Source organism: Nanorana parkeri, unplaced genomic scaffold (assembly GCF_000935625.1).
Source record: "Nanorana parkeri isolate BGI_ZX_2015 unplaced genomic scaffold, ASM93562v1 scaffold1177, whole genome shotgun sequence".
Lineage (NCBI taxonomy): Eukaryota > Metazoa > Chordata > Amphibia > Anura > Dicroglossidae > Nanorana > Nanorana parkeri.
Window position 1 is genome coordinate 28,094 of NW_017307445.1, and position 22,233 is coordinate 50,326.

General features: G+C 41.7%; 1 protein-coding gene across 1 annotated transcript in view; it reads right to left on the reverse strand.

The window, feature by feature from the left end:
- Positions 1 to 15,200: 15,200 nt before the first annotated feature.
- The window catches only part of THBS1 (thrombospondin 1), a 13,687-nt gene continuing 6,654 nt past the window's right edge, over positions 15,201 to 22,233 (reverse strand). The window contains exons 13-22 of the mRNA XM_018568371.1: positions 21,780 to 21,998; positions 21,566 to 21,673; positions 20,627 to 20,786; positions 19,072 to 19,190; positions 17,550 to 17,784; positions 17,217 to 17,444; positions 16,402 to 16,673; positions 16,170 to 16,267; positions 15,926 to 16,065; positions 15,201 to 15,239 (exon numbers count right to left, since the gene is read on the reverse strand). Coding sequence (XP_018423873.1) covers positions 15,232 to 15,239; positions 15,926 to 16,065; positions 16,170 to 16,267; positions 16,402 to 16,673; positions 17,217 to 17,444; positions 17,550 to 17,784; positions 19,072 to 19,190; positions 20,627 to 20,786; positions 21,566 to 21,673; positions 21,780 to 21,998 — 1,587 coding nt within the window. The 3' untranslated portion in view covers positions 15,201 to 15,231. The remainder of the gene's footprint in view (positions 15,240 to 15,925; positions 16,066 to 16,169; positions 16,268 to 16,401; positions 16,674 to 17,216; positions 17,445 to 17,549; positions 17,785 to 19,071; positions 19,191 to 20,626; positions 20,787 to 21,565; positions 21,674 to 21,779; positions 21,999 to 22,233) is intronic.

Consider the following 22,233-nt stretch of genomic DNA (forward strand, 5'->3'; position numbering starts at 1 on the left):
ATATATACATACATATACATTATTTTCAGTAGATTAGCCTAAGAAAATGATTATGCTTTACTCTTAGCCTGCTTTCAACTGTACTTTTAAAATCTAACTTTTTTTTGTTTAAGTAATAAGCTTTTATTAAGATTTTAAAGAAGTCATATACAGCAAACAAGTTAAAGAAATCAGGTGAAATAGGACTATCTTTGTCTAATGTTACATTGCGTAAGCTAACAAAAAACCCATCAGAATAGTGACGGGAAAAGAGAAGAGGGAAGTAGGGGGAGGAGAAGAGAAAGGATCAGGAGAGAAAAAGGTGGAGGAAAGAAAAGTAAGTCAGGCAGAAGAAGTTGAGAGAAGAGGATAAGAAGCAAAGCGATATTCCAGATGGATGATCGAAGATGTTTACATCTCAGATATAATAAGGGCATCAATATTCCAGTTGTAGGGATCAAAGAGACCTAAAGTGATCTGAATCCATGTGCAAAAGCCAGGGAGTCTAAATTTCAGTAAATGTCCATTGTCTATTGTGTAGGTGTGCCATCAGCTGTTCCAAATGCATAATTCGACAGAGATATTCGACAATTCGACTCTAATCCATCCTCTTATAGTAGAAACTCTAGTTGAATTCCAATATCTGGGTATAAGACAGCATGCTGAAGAAACGAAAAAGCGAAGCAGGTTTTTCCTGAAGTGATAGAGTCAGGGAAAATAGGAAGTAAAGCAACCATTGTGGAGGGAGTAAGGGATGGATTAAACCATTACATGTCGATAAATAGCAACAATTTGGTCCCAAAAAGGTTCTATCATTGCACATGACTGCCAGATATAGAATATAGAACACATTTGTGAAGTGCATTTGATGGAAGAAGCTTGGGCAGCAGTACCACCTCGTCAAGAGTTTGTATCCCATTTCCTTTGCTGAACTGGCAATGGATATCTTATGTGTGAAGCGGAAAGCGAACCGAACTTCTTCATTAGTAAGTTCCTAGCCGAGGTCGCGTTCCCAAGCGTTCCCAAGCTTTTATGAAGTAGGAGTGTGAAGAAGATTGCGAGGATATCAGCAAGTGATATAATAGAGAAATGGCATGAGTAGGAGACAATGGTGACAGGCAAATTTCTTGAAATTGAGTAAGGGGACTGTGAAGATTAGTTTGGGAAAGTGGTGAGCGGTAGAGACTCCTAATTTGGAAATATTGGAGCCATTGGCCTGGCACCGTAGCCCCCTCAGGAAGAAGGTCAGTCAAGGATTTAAGACCATGTCATTTTCATACAAGTAAGGAGGGAAGATAAAATTTTACCTGGGGGAAAATTAGGTTATACATTATGGGGTCAAAGGTCTTTAAGGAGAGTATCCCAGATTTTCAGCAGGGGAGGAACACAGAATGGTAGAAGAGTTGAGCATCGTCTACGAGAGGGCATGATCCAAGGCAGAGAAAATGGTAGGAGAGGAGAAATATGTGCTTCAAAGGTCACTCAAAGTTTACATCCGGTCTAGAATATGAGTTAAAAGGGCAGCTTTGTGATAGTTTTTTCAGGTCAGGTAACCCTATTCCGCCAGCTTCCTTACAATGAATGAGTATGGAGTATCTTAGTCTAGCTGGTTTGTAGGCCCAGATATTTGAGCAGAGAGGACTTAATTTGCTTGAAGAAAGAAGCTGGAAGATAAATGGGCACTGTCTGAAATAGGTAGAGGAAACGTGGAAGGACGTCCATTTTGAAAAGGGACATTTGGCCTTACCAGATATGTTTAAGAAAGCACCAATACCAAATTTTGTGGTCGTGTCTGTAGCAAGGGTAAATATTTGAATCTATATAGGTCCTCGAGATTGGATGAGATAAAAACTCCTAGGCATTTAATATGGTGGTGTTGTCAGGGACATGGAAATTGGGTTTGGAGGTGCAAGGCTTCATTTGGGTGGAGAGAAATGTCAAGAGTTTGTGAAGGTTCTCATTCATCCAGGTCAAGGTATATCTGTAAAAAATAAGTCAAGGCAACTGGACTTTCTGTATTTTTCTTGTAAACGTTTCACTGGTCATCCAACCGGCTTTCTCAATTCAGAATTCTTCTGACTTATTTTTTACAGATATGAAATGTCAAGAGCTTCTGTTTTATGGAGGTTGATCTTAAAGTTACTAACTCTGCCAAATTTACAAAACTCTTCTATAAGGGACGGGAATCCAATTTTAGGGTTTGTAACATATAAGAGTAGGTCATCAGCATAGAGGCTCATTATGTGTTCAAAATAAGCTATTGAAATTCCTTGGGTTGAGGGGTTCAGTCTGATGGCCTCTGCCAAGTGTTCCATTGCGAGAACATATAGGTATGGTGAAAGAGGACAATCTTGCCGGTGCCATTATTAATGATAATGGAATCTGAAAATAAATCATTTATGCATACTCGGGCTGAGGGACAATATTACAAGGCTTTAATTTGAGAGATGAATGTAGATAGAAGGCCAATTTGTTCAAGTGTGAGGTAGAGGAAGTCCCAGTTGAGGCAATCAAACATCTTCTCCGCATCAACTGAGAGAAGGCATAGAAGAATCTTATGGGATCTGGCATAATGAAGCAGGGTCAGAGTTTTTAGAGTATTATCCCTCGCTTCACAAAAGGGGATAAACCCTACTTTTTCTCGATGTATGAGATCTGGAATATATTGTCCCAATCTATTAGCAAGGAGCTTAGCGAAAAGTTTTAGGTCAATGTTAATTAACGAGATTGGCCTATCATTTGAGCATAGATTTGGGTCTTTATTGTCTTTCAATAAGACCGTAACATGGGCTTCTTGGGTCTGAGGGGTAAACCTGTGGGTGTTGGAGAAGGAGTTAAAGGTTTGCTCAAGAATAGGTGATCATTAGTCACAAAAATGTTTGTAAAAGTTACCTGTAAACCCATCAGGGCCAGGGCTTTTACCAGATGGGAGATTCCGAATTACATTCACCACCTCTTCTTGGGTAAAAGGTTGACTAAGACGGGGTCTTCTTCAGGTAGAGTCGGGAGAGGGGTGGATTGAATGTAGCGCAGAGCGTCTAAATGCTCTGCAGCGGAGGGCGCCTAGATCTGAGTAGTAAATATGTAAAGCCTTTGCAATATGGTCAGAACTGTGAACTATATGAGAGGGTGTTGACAAATTTTTGGGGATGTATGTTTGGGCCCGTTAGTTCGAAAGGAGCAGGCTAACATTTGCCCACATTTATCTCCATGTTCATAGAAGGTTCGCTTGAGGGAATCCTTATGTTTCAAGTCAGCTTGATCAAGGAACAGACAGAGCTGGGTGCATTTTTGAGTCAAGGTTTCGAAAAGAGTAGAGTCGTTTGTTGATTTCTGACGAGTTTGTGAAGGTCTGACTCTCTTGTAACAAAGTAAAAAGGGTCCCAGAAAAGAGGAGCGAATTTTAAAAAGGTGTTGGATGAAGAAAAAAAAAGCTGTGGAAAGGGTCGAACTACTAATCGACCAGTAATATGGGGTACACGTCCCCATCATGAGAGACGGAAACAAAATATTCACTCTCAGGCGTGAGGTAAAAGTAGCTCTGGTAGCAGTGTCTGCAGTCGGGCCAGGCATCATGAGTAGCATAAATGAAACGTCAATATATAACGCCAATCTAGGGAGACACAACAGTATGTCTATAAGTCTGGAGAAGCATACATTGGGTAATTGTACAGTATAGCAGAGAGTAGGAGCTTAAGTAATGGCGTGGGGGGGTATTAGGAACTAGGAAGGGGGATTAAAAAAAGTAGATATAAATAGCTAACAGTATTAGTTCGATATCTGATTGAGTAATCAGAAGGTGTACTAGCAAGGTTATTTAAAAAAACAGAAGGATAAATGACTCTCCTCTGGGCATGCTTATCAACAACAGTATAAACTATATATAATCTATATGTAAATCTATATAAAGCTTTGGTAAAATATAGATAAGTGTGCTAAGTACTATATCAAAACAAAAGTAAGACAATCATTAGAACAAACCAGATAGAGCTGATTAACTAACACCCCTGGAGTAAGAGAAAAATAAGGTGTCTCTTCAGGAACAATTGGCATCATAACTGTGTATCGATCAGATGCAGGGGGTGAAAGTCAGAGTAACAACAGACAGTGGTGAAAAATTGTCAATACTTGCGGTTGAGGACAGAGTTGTAGAGGAAGCCATAAGTGCCTGAAGGAAGATTTGCTATACGTAGAGTGGTTGAGGGGTTCTAGAGGATAATCTGAAGAGGGAGAGTGTCACGTACCCGGGTGGAGACTGAGCTGACCAGACGGCTACCCTTGCACCACTAGTCCAACTCCCTTGGAGATGATAACAGGAGGAGTGAGGACTCAGGGACGCACGAGTGCTGCTGCGTTGGTAAACACAGCTTCTGAATTTGAGTGTGCTGACCTCGGTACTGTAATGGCAGAGACTGGGCCACAGGCTGGACAGCAACATGGAGTAAAGGGCTGGAGCTGACTTGAAGAGACACAGCACACAGTCCAAGTAGGAAAGCCCAGTGGATGCCACAGGTGAATCAGGAACATAGTCGAGGTCACAGGCCAGGGTCATTCACAGCGAAACACTTGCAAGGATAAGGTGCCAAATCGAGAAACACAGAGTAGTATGGGTCAAATGCCAGAATCGAACACAAGGAAGCCAGGAGCCGGGTAGAAGTGCCAAGTTGAAGTCGGTAATCAGAAGCAGAGTCAGGGATGAAGCCAGGTCAGAACACAGGAAGTCAAGCAGCAGGGTCAGGAGACAGGATACAGCTGAGACCAGTCAACAATGGATTCAGGACTCACACTGACTTTATATTGGATCAGACGTCATTGAACGTGCGAGCGAGCTAACGTTTGCGTTTACGGAATCCAATACGTGCGCACTCATTATTAATAGCATATTTGCCCTTAAGCCTAAGGACAGGAGCACGCTGCAGGGCATGTAAGTAAGAACCTGCAAGAGCTCACCCTCCTCCTGATCCTCATGCGAGGAGGCAATAAAAGGTTGGGAGGACAGGGGAGTCGTCCGGCTGCGGTGTGAGCCCTGGCTCGGGAAGGAGGCTCAACCCATGGAGCCGCCATGTTGCCATCATGGTGTCTGATGCGTGGTTCTTGAGAAACCTAAAAAAAAAGTTTCTATGTTCGATTTGGCAGGTCAGGTGGGCGCTTGTTTAGAGCCCGGAGATTTTTTCTTGTTGTTGGGACCCATAATGCCGCAAAGATAGGTGTGGAAAGGCACTAGGAGAAGATGCCTGGCCCATTATGCAGGTGCTAGTAAAAAGTGCTACCATACTTTTAAGGTGCATGATAGCTTTGGATGCAAAGACGTTTTATATTTATTGGTAAAATGCATCCCTGCCCCTGGGGGCCGAGCAACATGCATCTTTTAACAGTGGCGGAGCTAAGGAACAAAGGGCCCTGGTGCAGCGCTCGGCCGGCTGTCACTTTCTCTCCTCCCCGCTGGGACACAGAGCAGCGCCCAGCGGGGAGGAAAGATGCGCTGCTGTATCAGCAGAAAAATGGCACTTTTGAGCCCCCTAGAGGCCGGAGGCCCTGGTGCATCCGCACCGCCTGCACCGGCGGTAGTTCCGCCACTGTCTTTTAACAAAGAAGGGCTGACTGATCTATGAATCCAAGAGGCTGGGTCGTGACTAATATACCATGCATCTGTTCTCTGCATTGCAGAATAAGAAGGTCCTGACAGATTCAATATCTTGCTGGGTCTGGCATATTGGGTGGAGGTAACTTTAGCAAGCACTGATCTGAATAGGTAGGTAATAGACTCAAAATATAAGACTTTATCTAGCAGACACACCAAGGTTTGAAAAAATATACCAGCCATATCATTCCTAAACCAATCCTTTACCTCCCCTAATACCGATTTTGTTGTTTGACACCATATGGATAAAAAACATGTTTTAAAAAGACTTATAATTGGTACCTACCAATTCACACAAACCGCTTAGTATACACTTATTGGGATTTTTTTTAACCAAAAACATTTAGCAGAATACATTTTGGCGTAACTTTAGGAAGAAATTGTATTTTATTTGATATTTTGTAATTTTTCCCCACAATTTTTGGTCTTTTTTCATTTATATAAAAAAATTAAATACATTTGTAAAAACCCAGCGGCGATCAAATAGCACCAAAAGACAGCTCTATTTGTGTAAAAAATTAGTTGCCTGGGGGCAGGTCTTTCATTAGCGCCCCCCACAAATCAGTTCAATGCTCTAGACCAGTGGTTCTCAACTCGTGGGTCGCGACCCAAAAGTGGGTCGCGACACCCTCTGCAGAGCTAAAACAAGTGATAATCGAATACAGAGGCAATTATGATAAAGATTAGATACATTTTTATAGTCTTACAGATACCTTTGAGGACAACCATAATGTTGATGCGGCCCACGATTAAATTGAGTTGGACACCCCTGAGACAAACTGTTCCCTTGCCTATGTTTTCCCCTCCTTATCCACCTTCAAATCACTTCATTATCCAGTGCTGCTTTGTTAATTTAGGAGCCACTTCTGGGCTTGCTTCACTTTTCCCGGCAGTGCTCCTTTTAATCTGTCATGGAGGAGAGACTTAAGTGATTTCAAGCCTACACTCCATGGTGGTTCAGGAGGGGTGCTGCCGCACCAAGAGAAGGGAGCACAGAAGCGGGTCTTAACCAGTTGACATCCGCGGTGTTAAACCCCCTTCCCATCAAGGCCATTTTTCAGTATTCAGCGCTGCGGTACTTTGACTGACATTTATGCCGGACACCATGGCACAGACGCGTGCGCCCTATGCCGGTAACACTCCCGGAAAACGTGGGGGAGCCTCGCTACCAACGCTGGCGGTCACAGAGGCGCCAATCCGGCCAGATCGCCCTGACTCCCCCATCCTCACGCCACTTCTCCCTGTTGTGAGCATGCCGTCTGAGCCGGAGGCCTCCGGGCTTCAGGCGGGCTTGAGTGCCCGCGGAACTCGGGGATTGGCGGCACTACCTCCCTCTCCTACCCACGAAAAGAGATCTGGATGACATGGCAACGAAAATCGTTGCCGCTCAACGCCAGGAGGTACACGAGGTGAAGCAGCGGGTCGCCACCCTGGAGACACAGGTCACTACAGTGGAGCTAACCACCTCACAACTGTCGCAACGCGTCTCAGCCCTGGAGGGGGCCCAAGGTGAGACACAGCAAAAACTCACCACTCTATTCCTACATCAGGATGATGCAGAAAATAGAAGCCGCCGCAACAACCTGCGGGTGAAAGGTGTACCGGAGGCAACATCTGGAGCTGAGCTGCGTACCACCATTGCAGCAGTCCTGAATTTGCTATTAGAGAAGCCCCCCACTGACCCACTGGAACTAGACCGGGTCCACAGGGTGCAAACCTACCGCTCCCAGATGTCTGGTGCGCCCCGTGACGTCCTCTGCCGGGTCCATTTTTACACGGTAAAGGAAGCCATCTTACGGGCAGCGTGGAGTAAAGGCACGGTTGAGTTTGACGGCGCACAGATCCAAGTTATGCCTGACCTCTCCCGCCATACCCTGAGGATGAGACGGATCCTGAAACCTCTCCTGGATTTGCTACGTAAGGTGGGTGCCACTTACAGATGGGGCCATCGCTTTCACCTCATCGTCCAACGGAATGGATCCTCATTTGCCCTCCATACCCCGGAGCAGCTGCCCGATCTCTTCATATTCCTTGAGACGGATGCCGTGGCAATCCCTAGCTGGCTCGACTTCCCCCACGGCCCATTTCCCTCTGCGGGCCTTCCACCTCGTACATCGCGGGCTACCGCTCGGGGGGGGGGGCAGACGCCAGGCCCAGAGACCCTCTCCCCTCACCCAACTTGGAGTGAGCCCTGACTTCCATCATCTTCGGCAGCACCCCCGGTTGGTTTATCCGATCCCTGCTTGCTCCTCTACGCAGAGCTTCCCTCACACCATCGCAGAGGGACTTCCGCCACCCTTGTACCGCAGGGGTGCTCGCATACAGGTGGCGTATGACATACCTATTCTGCTGTGCACACCAGTTTGATGACTTCCTATCCTTCCTGGATGGGTCGGCAGGGTGGGCTTTTGCAATTGATACTGCCTTGTTTGACCATGTCAATCTTATTCCCACCCTTGTCGCAGTTACTGACCAGTCGGGCATACGAACGGAAGGTTACTGGCCTACCTGTTACGTCATCGTCACCTGGGCAGTACTGTCAGGATACCTCCACAGAAGAGGTCGGAGTGGTGAGAATGCATCAAGACCAATGTTAAGGTTTAACCTTGTTATCGGCCCTACTTTGACCGGCATCCGAACAATGTTGAAGTGTATTTACTTAATCTCTTGTTGGGCTCCGCTTCAAGGGCATGGGACGGGGCATCATGCGTTGGCGGGTCCCTCTATCTGGGATTCCTCCCCCGCCCCCCCGCCACATCGGATGGGGGGGTGGGAAGTGGAGGGACACTGTGACCATGATCCTCCGCCGACAAGCCTTTCAGTTTTTGACTGTCCCGCCTGGCACCTCCTTATGCAGTTTTATGTGATACCTTACTCTCTTGTTATAGGAATTGTTTAGTAACCTGCTCTTTAATACAAACAAGCGCCTGGCGCCCCTGACCTCGGCCTTTCAACCGCTGAGAGGTACAGCGGCGTACATGCATTGGGTAACTTTACCAGCACTTCAGTTGGCCAGAGGGGAATAACTCCTGGCTGCATGCAGTGCTGTACTTGATTTCCTGTATTCACTACTTAATACCCCAACATAGGCTTGCCTCGTTCATTTTTGAACAGGACTTTAATTGAAATTTAGTTTGAATTGACCTGATATATACAAAGTACGTTATTTATTGAGCTAAGTGGTACATTCCCATACCTTATCTCCCCTTCCTCTCCCCTTCTTCAGCTCCCCCCATTCTTCCTTTCTCTCCCCCCCCTTGTACTCATACTCTTTCTTTAGGGTTCCGGACGGGTTCTGAATACCTGGGAAGCTGTCATGGGGCCCCTGGGAATAACCTTTCTGAACGTCCGTGGGCTTAATATCCCGGAAAAAAGATCTAGACTGCTGTCGGACCTCAGACGCTCACGCACTCAGGTGGCTTACATCCAGGAGACACACTTCCAGCATGACAAGGTACCCAAACTGGTCAACAAAGACTTCCCCTTGTCGTATCATTGTCCCTCTCCGCTGACCAAATCCAAGGGGGTGAGCATCCTGCTGTCCAAAGACGTCCCATGGACCTTTGGGAGCCAGCTGCTGGACACTGACGGGCGTTACATACTCCTTAAAGGGAAACTTGGTGACACCCAGGTCACTCTGGCTAACGTTTACTTTCCAAACACTGACCACCTGGGGTTCCTACAGGCTTTGATCCCGCGACTGTTAGAATTTGTGGAGGGGGTACTGATTTTTGGAGGGGACCTCAACTTTCCGCTAGACCCGCTCAGGGACGTCTCGACCGGGACTTCCCACCTTTCATTTGCCTACCTGCGGAAACTAAAGGCGGAATTACACCTGCTCCACTTAGTGGATGTATGGAGATATCTCTCCCCGACGCCCTCCCCCATGACCCCGGTCTTCGGGGACCCCGACTTCCCCCTGGGATCAACTAATGGCCGGCTGCGACGCTTACTTCTCAACGCCTCAAAGTTTCGCTTGCTTGAGTTTAGAACTTCTGGAGACTGGCTGTCCCTCGCATCCATACAATCCCTCACAGAGCCTCCTCTGGACGTTTGGAGCTCCCTCTCATTGCACCATTTCCTTAGAGCGGTACCGAACGCACCCCAGCTAGACAGACCTCTGACAATTTTCGAACAGTTATGCTCAGGTAGTCTCCCCGCCAGACATGCGGTGTCCCAACTCTACAAATTACTACAAGACCCGGCTGACGACACCCCTTTACATTTCCTACAGCACTGGGAAACAGAATTGCAATGCAGCTTTACGGACAGACAAAGAGAGGTTATCTTGGAAATGACATTTAAGGCATCTATAGCTAATAGATATCAAGAGTCAGGATATAAAATCCTGACACGATGGTACAAGGTTCCATGGTTGCTTCATAAGATGAACGCCTCAATTCCGGACCTATGTTGGAGATGTGGGAAGGACTCAGGCACAATGCTACATGTCTTCTGGAGCTGCCCTGGGATCCAGTCCTTTTGACGTCCCCACATTTAGATACAGAACTTTCTTTTATTGTAAACTGGAACTATGTGGAGTATAGTTGAAAACGATTTTACTATATTTAGATAAGACACACGTTTGCTGGTTTGATCTCAGAAGCCTTGCTGAATATGTTTGATTTGCAACAGTTTGCTATTTTGTGGTGCCGGTGTATGCTGTAACCTCACCGTTGCCACTGTTACTATGTTATATGACACTGCTTCAGTAAATAAAGAATTTTTTTTAAAAAAAATATAAAAGACGGGGTCACGTCGGGTAAAAAGACACCAAACATGTCAAGCCTTAAAATTGCGTGCGCGCGCGAAACCTCAAAAAACGTTTAAAAGCTGTTACCGCTCATCAGTTTAGTGTTATCAGTGATTGATGGCCCTAAAATGATTGCTCTCACTGCGACGTTCATGGCGATATGTAACATGTGTAGCGCACTTGTAATTTTTGCGCGCTGGGGCACCGGACGCGTATTTACGTTTATAGGCGCGTAAACGTGGGGGAGTTAAACATTTTGGGGTTTTTTTCCCCTTTTTTTATATGTGACTTTTATTTTATTTTACTTTTTTATATGTTACTTTAATTTTTTTAATTTATATTTATTTTTTTGTACTTATTGTTATTGCTATTATATAGGGGGATAACAATCCCCCTACATAATAGCAAAGGCACATTGACAGGTCCTCTTTATGGAGACATTAGGGGTCTCTAGGACCCCTAATGTCACCTGTGGACCCCAAAAGAAGCTGATGAAGCAGAGATCTGCTTCATCAGCTTCTTCTCTCTGGCTATAGCAGCCTGATGACTGACAGGTGAATGCGGAAGGCTAAACGGTCCCAGGACGCAGAAAAGTTTTGTTCGTGTAAACGCAGTTAGACTAAATGCTGCTAAACATCTAGATGTGCATTCAGCCATCGCAACATTACATGCTTCAAGGTGCGTTTAGAAATTCTTCAAATGCACCTGGAAGTATGTAGTGAGCCCTTTCATACATTAAAAAGTCACTACAGCTCCGTTCACACCTCAAGCCACGGAATCTTATTCATTTCTATGGCCCCTGTTCAAACCTGAGCATTTTGTTGCACAAAGTTTCCCATTGACGTCTATGGGACCAAAAAGCACTGTAATCTGCCAAAAAGTAGCTCAAGCACTTTTTCCAGTGACAGGCATTTTTCTGCTTGTGACAAAATGCTCAGTTGTGAACAGGGTCCATAGAAATGAATCGGAATCCTTGTCTTGAGCATTTTGTCATGCTTACCTTTGAGCGACAAAACGCCTAGGGGTGAACAGGGACTAATACTTAGAAGAGCTAGTATAAACAATACGAGCATAGTCATTCTACGAAAATCCCTGCCTGTTGGTATTTTATGATGCTTCAGAGAAGTGGGGAGATTTATATTTGGAGGAAACAACACATTCATTGATTTCAGAAAGTTTCAGAAGCAGTGGCTTAAAGTGACACTAAACTCAGGAGTTAAATCTTAAAAATGCATTCAAGTATATAAAGCTGGCCATACACCTATAGATTTTCTGCAGATTTTTTATAGTCAGATGGAAAAAGTGCAACAGATTCCTCCATCTACACTAAACTGTGTGGATGAAAGAATCTCCCACTGGGCCAAGCTTCAGTATCTTGCTAGTCGGCAAGACTGGCTATCAAAATATCTGAACAATGCCTGCATCCAGATTGTTGAGGTATTATGACAGCGAGCGGGGCAGACTAGCAAGATATTGAAGCTTGGCCCAGCAGGAGATTCCTCCATCCACACAGTTTAGCGTAAATGGAGGAATCTATTGCAATTTTTGCATCTAACCATAGAAAATCTATAGGTGCATGGCCAGCTTTAACTATTTAAAAAATGTATCTTATTTGTGTATCACTCGGCTGTAGATCCTCAAATCATCTCTGAATTAGTGCTGACACTGTCCTTCCTTTCGGAGGGTGGCTACTTTTCATCCCCATGGTCTCTATGTGTGTTGTAAAGTAGCCACCGCTCTGGGATCACGATTTGAGGATCTACAGCTGAGTGATACACAAATAAGATACATTTTTGTTAATACTTATGGTACTTGAATGTATTTTAAAGATTTAAATCCTGACTTAAGTGTCACTTTAATTATCAGGTGAAGAAAATGACTTGATTCAACAGCTATCCAACGGAACAGATAAGTCCCTGGACATTACTCTCCTTTTAGTGTATTTACTGTTTATTAACTGAAAGTGGCGCACACTTTAACCCCTTCATGACTGAGGCCTTTTTTTCATTTTTTGTACTCATGTTATATTCCACATTTTAGGCCTGAAAATTACTTAAAACCCCCACACATTATATATTTTCTGAATGCCAAGACCCTATACAATATAATGGTGGTAGTTGCAAATTTTTATGTTGCGCAATATAAGCGCAACTCCTTATTAAACCCCAAAATTTAGTGATACATTTAATTAAATGCCCCAAAACACAACAAAATACCAATTTTTTAAATGAAATATAAAAGATGAGGTTACAACGAGTAAAACGATACCCAACATGCCCAGTTTACAAATTGCGTGCGTCCGTGAAACGGCGAAAAACTGCAGAAAGTCCACAGAATACGCTTTAAAAGCCCCCACAGGTCATCAATTTAGAGATACCCCAAAATACTGGCCCTAGAATTATTGCTCTCACTCCGGCGTGCGCGGCGATACCCAACATGTGTATCGCGTTCGTCGTTTTTCATACGTAGGCGCACCCGACGCGTGTTTACGTGGCGACGCGCGTGCTCGCGGGGGAGTTTTAAATTTTTATTATAAGATTTATTTATTTTGATTTTAAAAACTGTTTTTTTGTGTGTTTTACTTTACTTTGACAGCTATCACATGGGGGGCTTACAAGCCCCCCCCATGTGATAGCAGATGGTGATGACAGGTACTCTTTAAGGTGATGCTGGGGGTCCAAAAGACCCCTAGTGTCACCTTTACACTGGAAATAAGCTATTGAAGTGCAGATCGCAGATCAATAGCTTATAGCTGGGCTGCAGGAGCCCTGAACTGACAGCCCAGGGACCGGAAGTGATGCAATCTGCATCACTCCCGGTCCCATAGAACGGGGAGGGGATCGATGAACGGAAGTTCGTCGACCTCCTCCCCAGCTCCCCGTGGACACTGGTCCCGTAGGAGGGGCAACGGAGCCCGGGAAGCACGGCGGCGGTGTCCGGCGGGGGGGGGAGTGCGTCCCCTTCTTCGGGATACAGAAGCGATCTGGCCACAGGTAAGTCGCCAGAATCGCTTCTATTGTAAAGCCAACAGTCGGCTCTACAAGTTTAAACAGAGTCCCGGCTGCAAAAGTCGTCGGGAGTCTGTTTTAACAGCCCCGATGCTGGCGACGTACACTGTACGTCGTCAGTCACGAAGGGGTTAAAAAATATAATTCTGTGAGTAAAATATTTTTTTACATTTTTGCATAGTGTTGTTATATACAGTATGTAACTATTGCTACCAACTGAGATGTTACAAAAGGAAAAGACAAAATACATTGTATGGTTTATTGTATATTTAATAACAACATTTGCTGTATAATTTACAAAAAAAAATGTAAATTTAAAATGTATACAAAATGCATATTTTTCTCTTTCGTTGTCACAAAAAGATATACACTGATATTACAAAAAATGAGACAGATATTGCAAAGCTCTTTTCAAGTGCAAAATCGTTTATACAAATTGGAGCAATGACACTACAGGAAGCAGTTCCTGATAAATTATTTAAATAGCACATCTACAAAATACCCAAAACACTAACCAGCAATTCAAATAAAAAATCATTTATACAAAAAAGCATTGTAATTACTAAAATATAGAAAAAATATATATCAATACTCTTTAATAAAAACAAGTTTAAAATAGTTTCCTGGGGGTACACAGTCACTGTAACTATATACAGAACTGATTAACGCTACAGTAGATTTTGTTTCTATACTTGTTAAATATCTCTCCAATTGTCTGCTCTTAAATCAAAAACATTGTCTGTATCTCAATCACACAATGAGGTAATATTTGTACTTGAAGTTTTAAATCTGCTAGTTTACTTTTAATTATTTTGTACTTAAGTGGAGAAAGACTGTCTACCTGCCACAGTGTAATTAGGGTGGTATATGGCTATATGGAGACATATGGTTTACATTTAGTACAGAGAGTGTGCTGTACACTAACACTCCACCTCTCTTGCCTTGTTCTCCCTCTGGTTCTTTAGCAAGATCAACATGCTTTGCAACCTTGCCTGAAGAACCTAGGTTTCAATAGTGCAGCCTGAACTGTGATTTAAAATTGTAGAACTATAACTAGGCAGCCTTGTCTGACTTACTTGTGTTTTCATTCTCCAATAGGAAAAAAACAGTTACACTTTTTTGTCCTTTTTAAAATGTTTCCCCCTGTATAGTTAAATTTCTTCACTGTCTCCGTGTCTTTCTTACTCCGTGTCTTTTTTGCAAATGTTTGGAAGAAGTGCAAAACTTTAATACACAGTTCATATGATGCACACCAACACGTAAGCGCGCACACATATATACAAACTTACAGTTAGACACTAACTGCCATCCTCTTTAAAAATACACTCACATGCCATTCAGTTTTCTGGCAGTCATATCTACATCTGCAGACTACCTATTTTTACGCTGGTGATTCCATTTTGAACAGCAGAAAGTTGTCTATTCAAAAGAGATTTTCTTTTTTGAATAAATTAATCTCTCCTTTTTTTGCAATGAAGCAATCATTCCTGTGAAACACGCTTGTGTGCACTATTTGCAATAATTTTTTTCATTTGCAATACACTCAAGAGATCCAAAGTTTTTCTTGTAATTTTTAAGGGCAGTCATGTCTAATTTTGTTTTTCTTTCTGTAAATCATCTCCAATGAGGCACTTATTTGTAAATGTCTATTTCTTTATGGCAGATTTGTGCCTACAATAAAATTCCAATCAATCCCAAGATGTCATAATAATATGTTGAGTCAAAGTTGCTTTTCTTATCCGTGGAGTGGATTTGGGTGGAAGAAAGCATCCAGGAAACGGTACAAATCTAACATTCTGAAAAGTGCTATGAGGGTTCCTTAACATTCACTGAATGCATAAGATCCAGGTTTATGAGTCTAAAGAGAAGAAAGATAAAATTATTATACCATATTCGACAACAAAACAGCTATGGAAACGTGGCTGTGGCTACGACTATGCTAATTTGAATGAGACTAAGTGGTGCTTATAATAAAATAAGAAGCAATATGGTCCTTTTGTTAGTCACCTACCAATAAGCACATATACCCATCTGATCTGCAGAATTCCAGGGAAATGTGAACTTTATTTGCACCTAAAAGATACCTGTCAGGATAAATATGAGAGCTGCAATTCTGGACACTTTTGAAAATCCATGCTATGGAACTCATCCTAGATTAATTAATCAGTTAGTCACCGACTTAAACCTGACCTTACAAGTCACTGTGCTTTCTTCCAGTTAGAAACTCAATAATTAGTGATGACAAGACCAGGTTGACAGCTCTGGAGTATGCAACTTCAAAAGCAGGTCAGCAATGACAGCTCCCGTATTTCTATCTTGAGTGGGTCTGATGGGAACTGCTCAGATAAAGATGAAAGTCAACCTCGAAAACAAATCAGCAATAGATGATACCATATTTTTACCTGACAGTTTGCCTTTTGATTGAACATATTCCCTTTAGGTACACATATACCTATACAAGTGATTGGGGCACTATGTTATACTTAACATGGTAGAAACTGCATACAATCTATTAAATCACATTCTAAAACATAACATACTCACCTCTGCACTCATATTTAAGATCTGAAAAGAACACCATCTCTTGAGAGAATACAAACAGTCCTAATCTTCCTCCAGCATATGTCTTATCATAAATTGGTCCCGAGTCAGCCATCATTTTTTTCCCTTCATACATTACAACACTAAGAAAAGAGATGGCATTGAATCATCAACATAGTTTGTTAATGTTTCTTTTAATTTTTATATCCAAAACATGGCAACGGCAAGATAACAGTTTGCGTCTTACCGAATGAATCCAGTCTTTGGTCTGTGAACTAAATGCCATCTGTAAGCAGTAAAATCTTTCCACCCTGTATGACGAGGGTCATGCCACAGAGTACGAACCTATAAAAAGCAAAAATAAAAAAGATGCTTTTTCATCCTATAGTAAAAGTGTCTTCTGCATGGTGCAGTGCTAGATCATGTAAACAGATGTTTTTCTTTCTGTAAATCATCTCCAATGATAGAGAGCCACCTACCTGTCCTGGTGTATTGCCTGTGTGCCACAGAGCATTTCGTAAATGTTCTCCAGGCCCAGTGGTTGAGTTTACGACTTTTATAGAGAGACCAGAGTATCCCTGAGCTTTAGTAGGAGTTGTGTCCCAGTAGGTCTGGGTGATTTGCTTCCACATAACCACATAAAATCTGCTGCTTGATTGGTACCCAAACACAAAGCCAGCATAGTCATCATCTCTCTCAGTGTTGACGAAAAAGGTGCCACTGAAATCCACTGCACTAAACTCATCAAAACCTTAAAAGAAAACAAATATAATGGTCTTTTATTCTGTTTCTAAACAGATGATAATATGATAGCACATAATGTAAATGTGTACTACTGTTTTACGTTTAAAAGGAATTTAGGGCCATGTTTGGCTATACGTGACTGTAAATAGTCAAATTGTTGCTGTAAACGTCATATTGGTTTTCTGTTAATGTTTTCAATGCCTAGTTTCTTTATGTAGTTTGTATTGTATGTGCTTGGGGGAGTCATTGCTGCGTAAAACAAGCTCTGCTTCCTGCTTTACAATAGTTGTACTTTACTGTTGTCACTTTCTATGCACATTTATGAGTTAGCTGGCTTATTAAAAATAATGCAATCCATGTGTAGCTGATATCATATTTCAATAGTTAAGATAATGAGGGAGGTGTGATGATAGTGGCTAATCTTCCCTGCCTTCAGTAACTACTAGCCACTTGAAAAATTAGTATTAATAACTAGCCACTTGAAAAATTACCATAAAAACTAAAAATATGTGCTCACTTTAAATATATTAGACTTTTAATGTGTCCTTACCAACAGCAATGCCAGGGTCACAGTTAACAGTCTGTACCAGCTCTTTTCCCTGGTGTCTAACCACCCAGTTGGGATCAATCTGCGATGTTCCTTTGGGATCCAGAGGCACCATTTGGAATTTACGAAAGTCAGTTGTGCTAATTGCATAATTCTCAGGGCAAACATCTTCAGAGTCTGGAATTTTGTCATCATCAAAGTCATACTGACAGACGTCACCACGTCCATCACCTATATTGTTAAGAAAGATAAGTCTTGTGTCATCTTTTTCTTGTACAACTGATGCTCTGGCAGCACTATCATGAACTTTATAAAATGCTACTACATTTATCTTACCATTACTATCAATCTGATCAGGATTAGGCACCAGCCTGCAATTATCTTTTTCATCTGGAATGCCATCATTGTCATCATCATGATCACAAGCATCACCCTTGCCATCCTTATCATGGTCAGCCTGATTGGCATTAGGGATGTAAGGACAGTTGTCCAGGTTATTCTGATGACCATCCTCATCTATGTCTTCATTGCTGTCACATTTATCACCAATAAGATCGGAATCAGAGTCAGTCTGGAATAGAATCAGTCAACAATAAAACTTTAAACCACTGTTTGATGTGTGTAATGACATGAAGCAAAATTAATCTTGTATGTTCCCACAAATATCTGCTCTAGCAATAGCATGTAGTCACTGACGTGCACAACTAAACTTACGATTATGTACTGAAGCAGCATTAGGCTACCCAAGCTTTTCAGACTCAAAGTGAATAAAAGGGAATTAAGAAAACTTGTGCCGCTTTCTTGCTGGTACCTGGTAAGTCTATAAAGTGGTTAACTGCCAAGCAATCCGCTTGGCAGTGGAAATCCGCTCAGTCTTGAAAACTCAACTACTAAAGCTGGTGGCATACCAACAGTAAAGTTATTGTAGAGAGTATTTATTTCTGTTGTGGGAAATTATCTCCTGAAAGCAGAAAATTCAGTCTGTGTGAAGCACTGGAATTGATATGCATGTTCAGCTTAAAACTAAAAAATAAAGTGGGATTAAAGGGGAAGGATTGTAACTAATCCATGACAAACAGAGTGGCACAGCCTGGGAGATCTACACTAATGATGCCTAATGCCAGCTAAGAGATTGATGCATGATACAAGAAGACCTTCAGTGTCCTATCAAGAGTGAACCAGAAGTTCATGTTTAAGTGATATTAAAGTCAAAATGATTTTACGCTATTTCATATGCTGATGAAATCACTTACAATGAATGCTACTTCTTGATGTTTAAAAGTTTTAGTTTCCTGCAGAAACAGCTGAGCACTGGTCCTAACTTCCTGTTTTAGAGTGACTTTTTTTCTCAAGCAGAGTGCTATGCAGTAATCCTTGTGTGTGCTAGTAAGCTGTGTGTGTCTCCACAAACACACAGACAGCAAATCAAGCTACTTCCCTCCCCCAGGTCCCCTCTCCTCCCTTCTCCAAGGTAGTAAATAACAGTTGCTGGAGTCTGCTCTGTCCTTTGTAATCTTGTACTGGCAGGAGGTTCAGGGAAGCTGAGAGACATGGAAGCAACTGTTTAGAAACATGATGATTGCAAATGTTTGGGCAAAAATGTAAAGCAATGCTTTGCTGGGCAACTTATATTTGTTTGATCAGGATTCATTATTGAAAACAGTTTGAGAGTGTAATACTACTTTAAACTCTGAAGTTTATTTATTTAAAAAAATCGGGAAAGGAATTACTGCATATAGAACTGCACCTAAAAAGATAGCTAGAACTTGGTTAAGTACAGTGGGCAACTCAAACAGTTTATCTTTAATTTATTTTTTATTAATCACAGTTAATTCAAACTTTAGGAAAACACAGTTACCTGATCTGGATTGTGCTCCAAGGGACAGTTATCACACTGGTCTCCAATGCCGTCTTTATCAGTATCCTTCTGATCTACATTGTATACATAGGGGCAGTTGTCTGCTTCATTTAGAATACCTGGCAAGCAAAAAAGAAATTAAGCACAATGTTTTAAATTGACTCTTACAGCAAGATTTGGAGCATATCTAACAAAATAGCAAAAATCGAATATATTACTGCAAATTCCTAAATGCGATGGCTGCATTCAGGGTTTTTTTAGGCCCTTTTCCTCTATTTTTACCTGGGGATTGGGCATACTGATGTGTGTCATTTTAAAATTCCTTTAGCTGACCAAGCTGTCAGTGGCAAAGAGAGGGTTGAGACAAACCATTTAACACTGAGAGGGGGTCATTATAATGGCTAGATTTTATTCAAACGTTTATCCCTAAAGGAAAAAAATACTGTTAATGTAACTGCTTAAAAAGTCCACCTAAATCGGCTATTCCATCTAACACTACCCCCTCTTCACAGGGTGAGAATACTGCTGTCCAAGGGTGGCTCGGTTGTTCCTCCATAGAGTGGAGCCACCCTAAGTCAGGAAAAGTGTTACTGGCTGAATCACCAGGTGAAAAAAAAGCCCAAGAAAACTAATGCAGCATCTACATTTAAAGTGTATTTCCACATTCGAAGCCAAATTGGGATAACACCTATTTTATATTTGGTACATTTTCCCATTCACATAGCATAAGCCAAACAAATATTTAAAAGTGCTTCTTGCAGTTTAAATGGCTTTTACTTGGGTTAGGAATTCTACTTGGCTTCATAAGGATTAAAACGTCTACTTGCTTCTCCTTCTTTGTAATGTTAGGAGAAGTTTATGTTAAACCTCTACTGTGTTGGCTCATTTCCTTATAATTTGTAGAGTAGATTTGAACACTGCCCATCCTTACAAAGGGTTAAATGATCTGGCTTCTGTACTGTATGTTAATGAAGTTAATGAGAGAAACACAATCCACACATATGTGTCCCACATATTTCTATAAGGACTGTTAAGTGCTCATAAAAAAAACATTTGGATTTAGCCATTTTGCTTGCTGCAACAAAACATTTAAAAGGTAAGAAATGTATTTTAAAAAACTTATTTTTTTGGGTTTGTTGTGTGAATGGGAACACATAACAATCATATAGGGTTATTTTCTCAAATTTGAGTGCAGAAGTGGAAATACACTTTAAGGATTGGTAAGCTGCAATATATTACATTTTTGCTTTTGGGCTTGGATACACTTTGAGCTGATAATATAGATATTGTATTTATAATATCTTTCTATTTTTTTTAATTCCTAGATCCTACATATTAGTGTTAATCTGAAAGGCAGTTAATCTGCATTAAAAACATAAAAGATAATGATGTATTCCTATGTATATTTGGTGTGTCGTGTGCTTGCGCTAAATCTTTGAAGTGTCCTGGGTCCCATATTATCAGGTGGGAAAATGCTATGCTTTGCTGTGACCTCATATAAGCTGACAAATTGATATTGCTACAGAATTAGTTGAATATTTAGTAGGAAACTAACCATCTCCATCAATATCCACCGAGCAGGTATCTCCTTCTCCATTGCCATCAGTATCAGCCTGGTCTGGATTATGGTTGTATGGGCAGTTGTCACAGCGATCACCGACATCATCGCGGTCATAGTCATACTGGGCAGGGTTGTATACAAATGCACAATTGTCCTGCAGAAGAAAGTAATGTGATACAATCATTGTATATCATATTTCAATCACTTTCATTACAGTGGAATAAGAGGAACGACAGGCCAGTACAAATGTTTATTTCTCTAGAAACAGGGTCTTTATTTTCACAGTGGATTAGAAGCACCCTCAGGCCAAATGGGAAACATAAAATGCCCAGTTTATTCTGGGTCTGCTTCGAAGCCTCTAGGTGGTATCCACATAAAATATCTCAAATGGCTTCTCCCTCTTTGAACAAACAATGCTCCAAGGCACTTCTGAAACACAACTGAAGTCACACTACAAAACAGCTTTGCTAGACAATAAATGATCATTTCTCAGCCAGCTAATTCCTTCTGCCTAATTCAGTCTGGGTATGTTTTAGTTTTCATAGAAATACAGGTTTTTATGTTTTATGACATGATATTTTTTAGCAACGCCTCTGAAGGTCTTGTTAAAAAATGTCACTTAAATGCCAGAATCTGTGCATGAGATTTTAGGAACGTAACATCTGCCTGTTGCAAACTCTGTTATCCAGCTGTTTGCAGGAAGCAAGGGGTCAGTTTCACTTTCAAAGTCCACTCTTAGCAAAACACTTCATAGTGTTAACTTAGCCAAAAGATTTCACAATTTACTGGGCAAATTTCACAACCTTATGATATTTTCGGCTTGAAAAGAGAAGCAGTGTTTACATTCCTGCTGTTTTGTTTAACTCAATAAGGAGCAGAAAAACCCTAAGCGTAGCAGTTCTGAAAACATGAATATGGTCTTTGTTTTCTTACCCTGTCATCTGGAATTCCATCATTATCATCATCGCTATCACAGGCATCTCCAATTCCATCTTTATCATAATCCTCCTGGCCTGAGTTGGGAAGATTGGGGCAATTATCCTAGAAAAGAGAATGCTGCATTTTAACCTTTGTATACAACTGACAGCACGGTGAAGCTCTCTGTGTACTGACTGTTTACCACAAACTACTCGTCTAATCATCTTACTTTTTTGCACTGATATGTAGCATTTGCAACACATGTGAGATTCTCATTAGGCCATCCATCCAAGTCTGTGTCTTCACCGCAGATTATTCCATTTCCAGCATATCCCGGTTTGCATTCACAACGAAACATGGGATCAGTGTAAAGGCCGAGGTATATGCATTTTGCATTCCTGTTACAGTTGTGTGTTCCATCAAGACATGGGTTCCGTGGGTTACAGACCTGTTATTGTACCAAAAGGATCAAGAGTCAACAAAAATGTTTTACAGTCTGCTAAAACATTTCTATGCTTCATCAAATATAGGTAAATTACATTTTCTTTATATTTTCAAAGATATGTTCTATCACATTCAATCATGTTATGCATTAAAATATCCTACTTCATGTTCATAGTGTGCTATGCTGTATCATGTGTATTATGCTTTATATATATTTATTTTATATACAGTATATACTA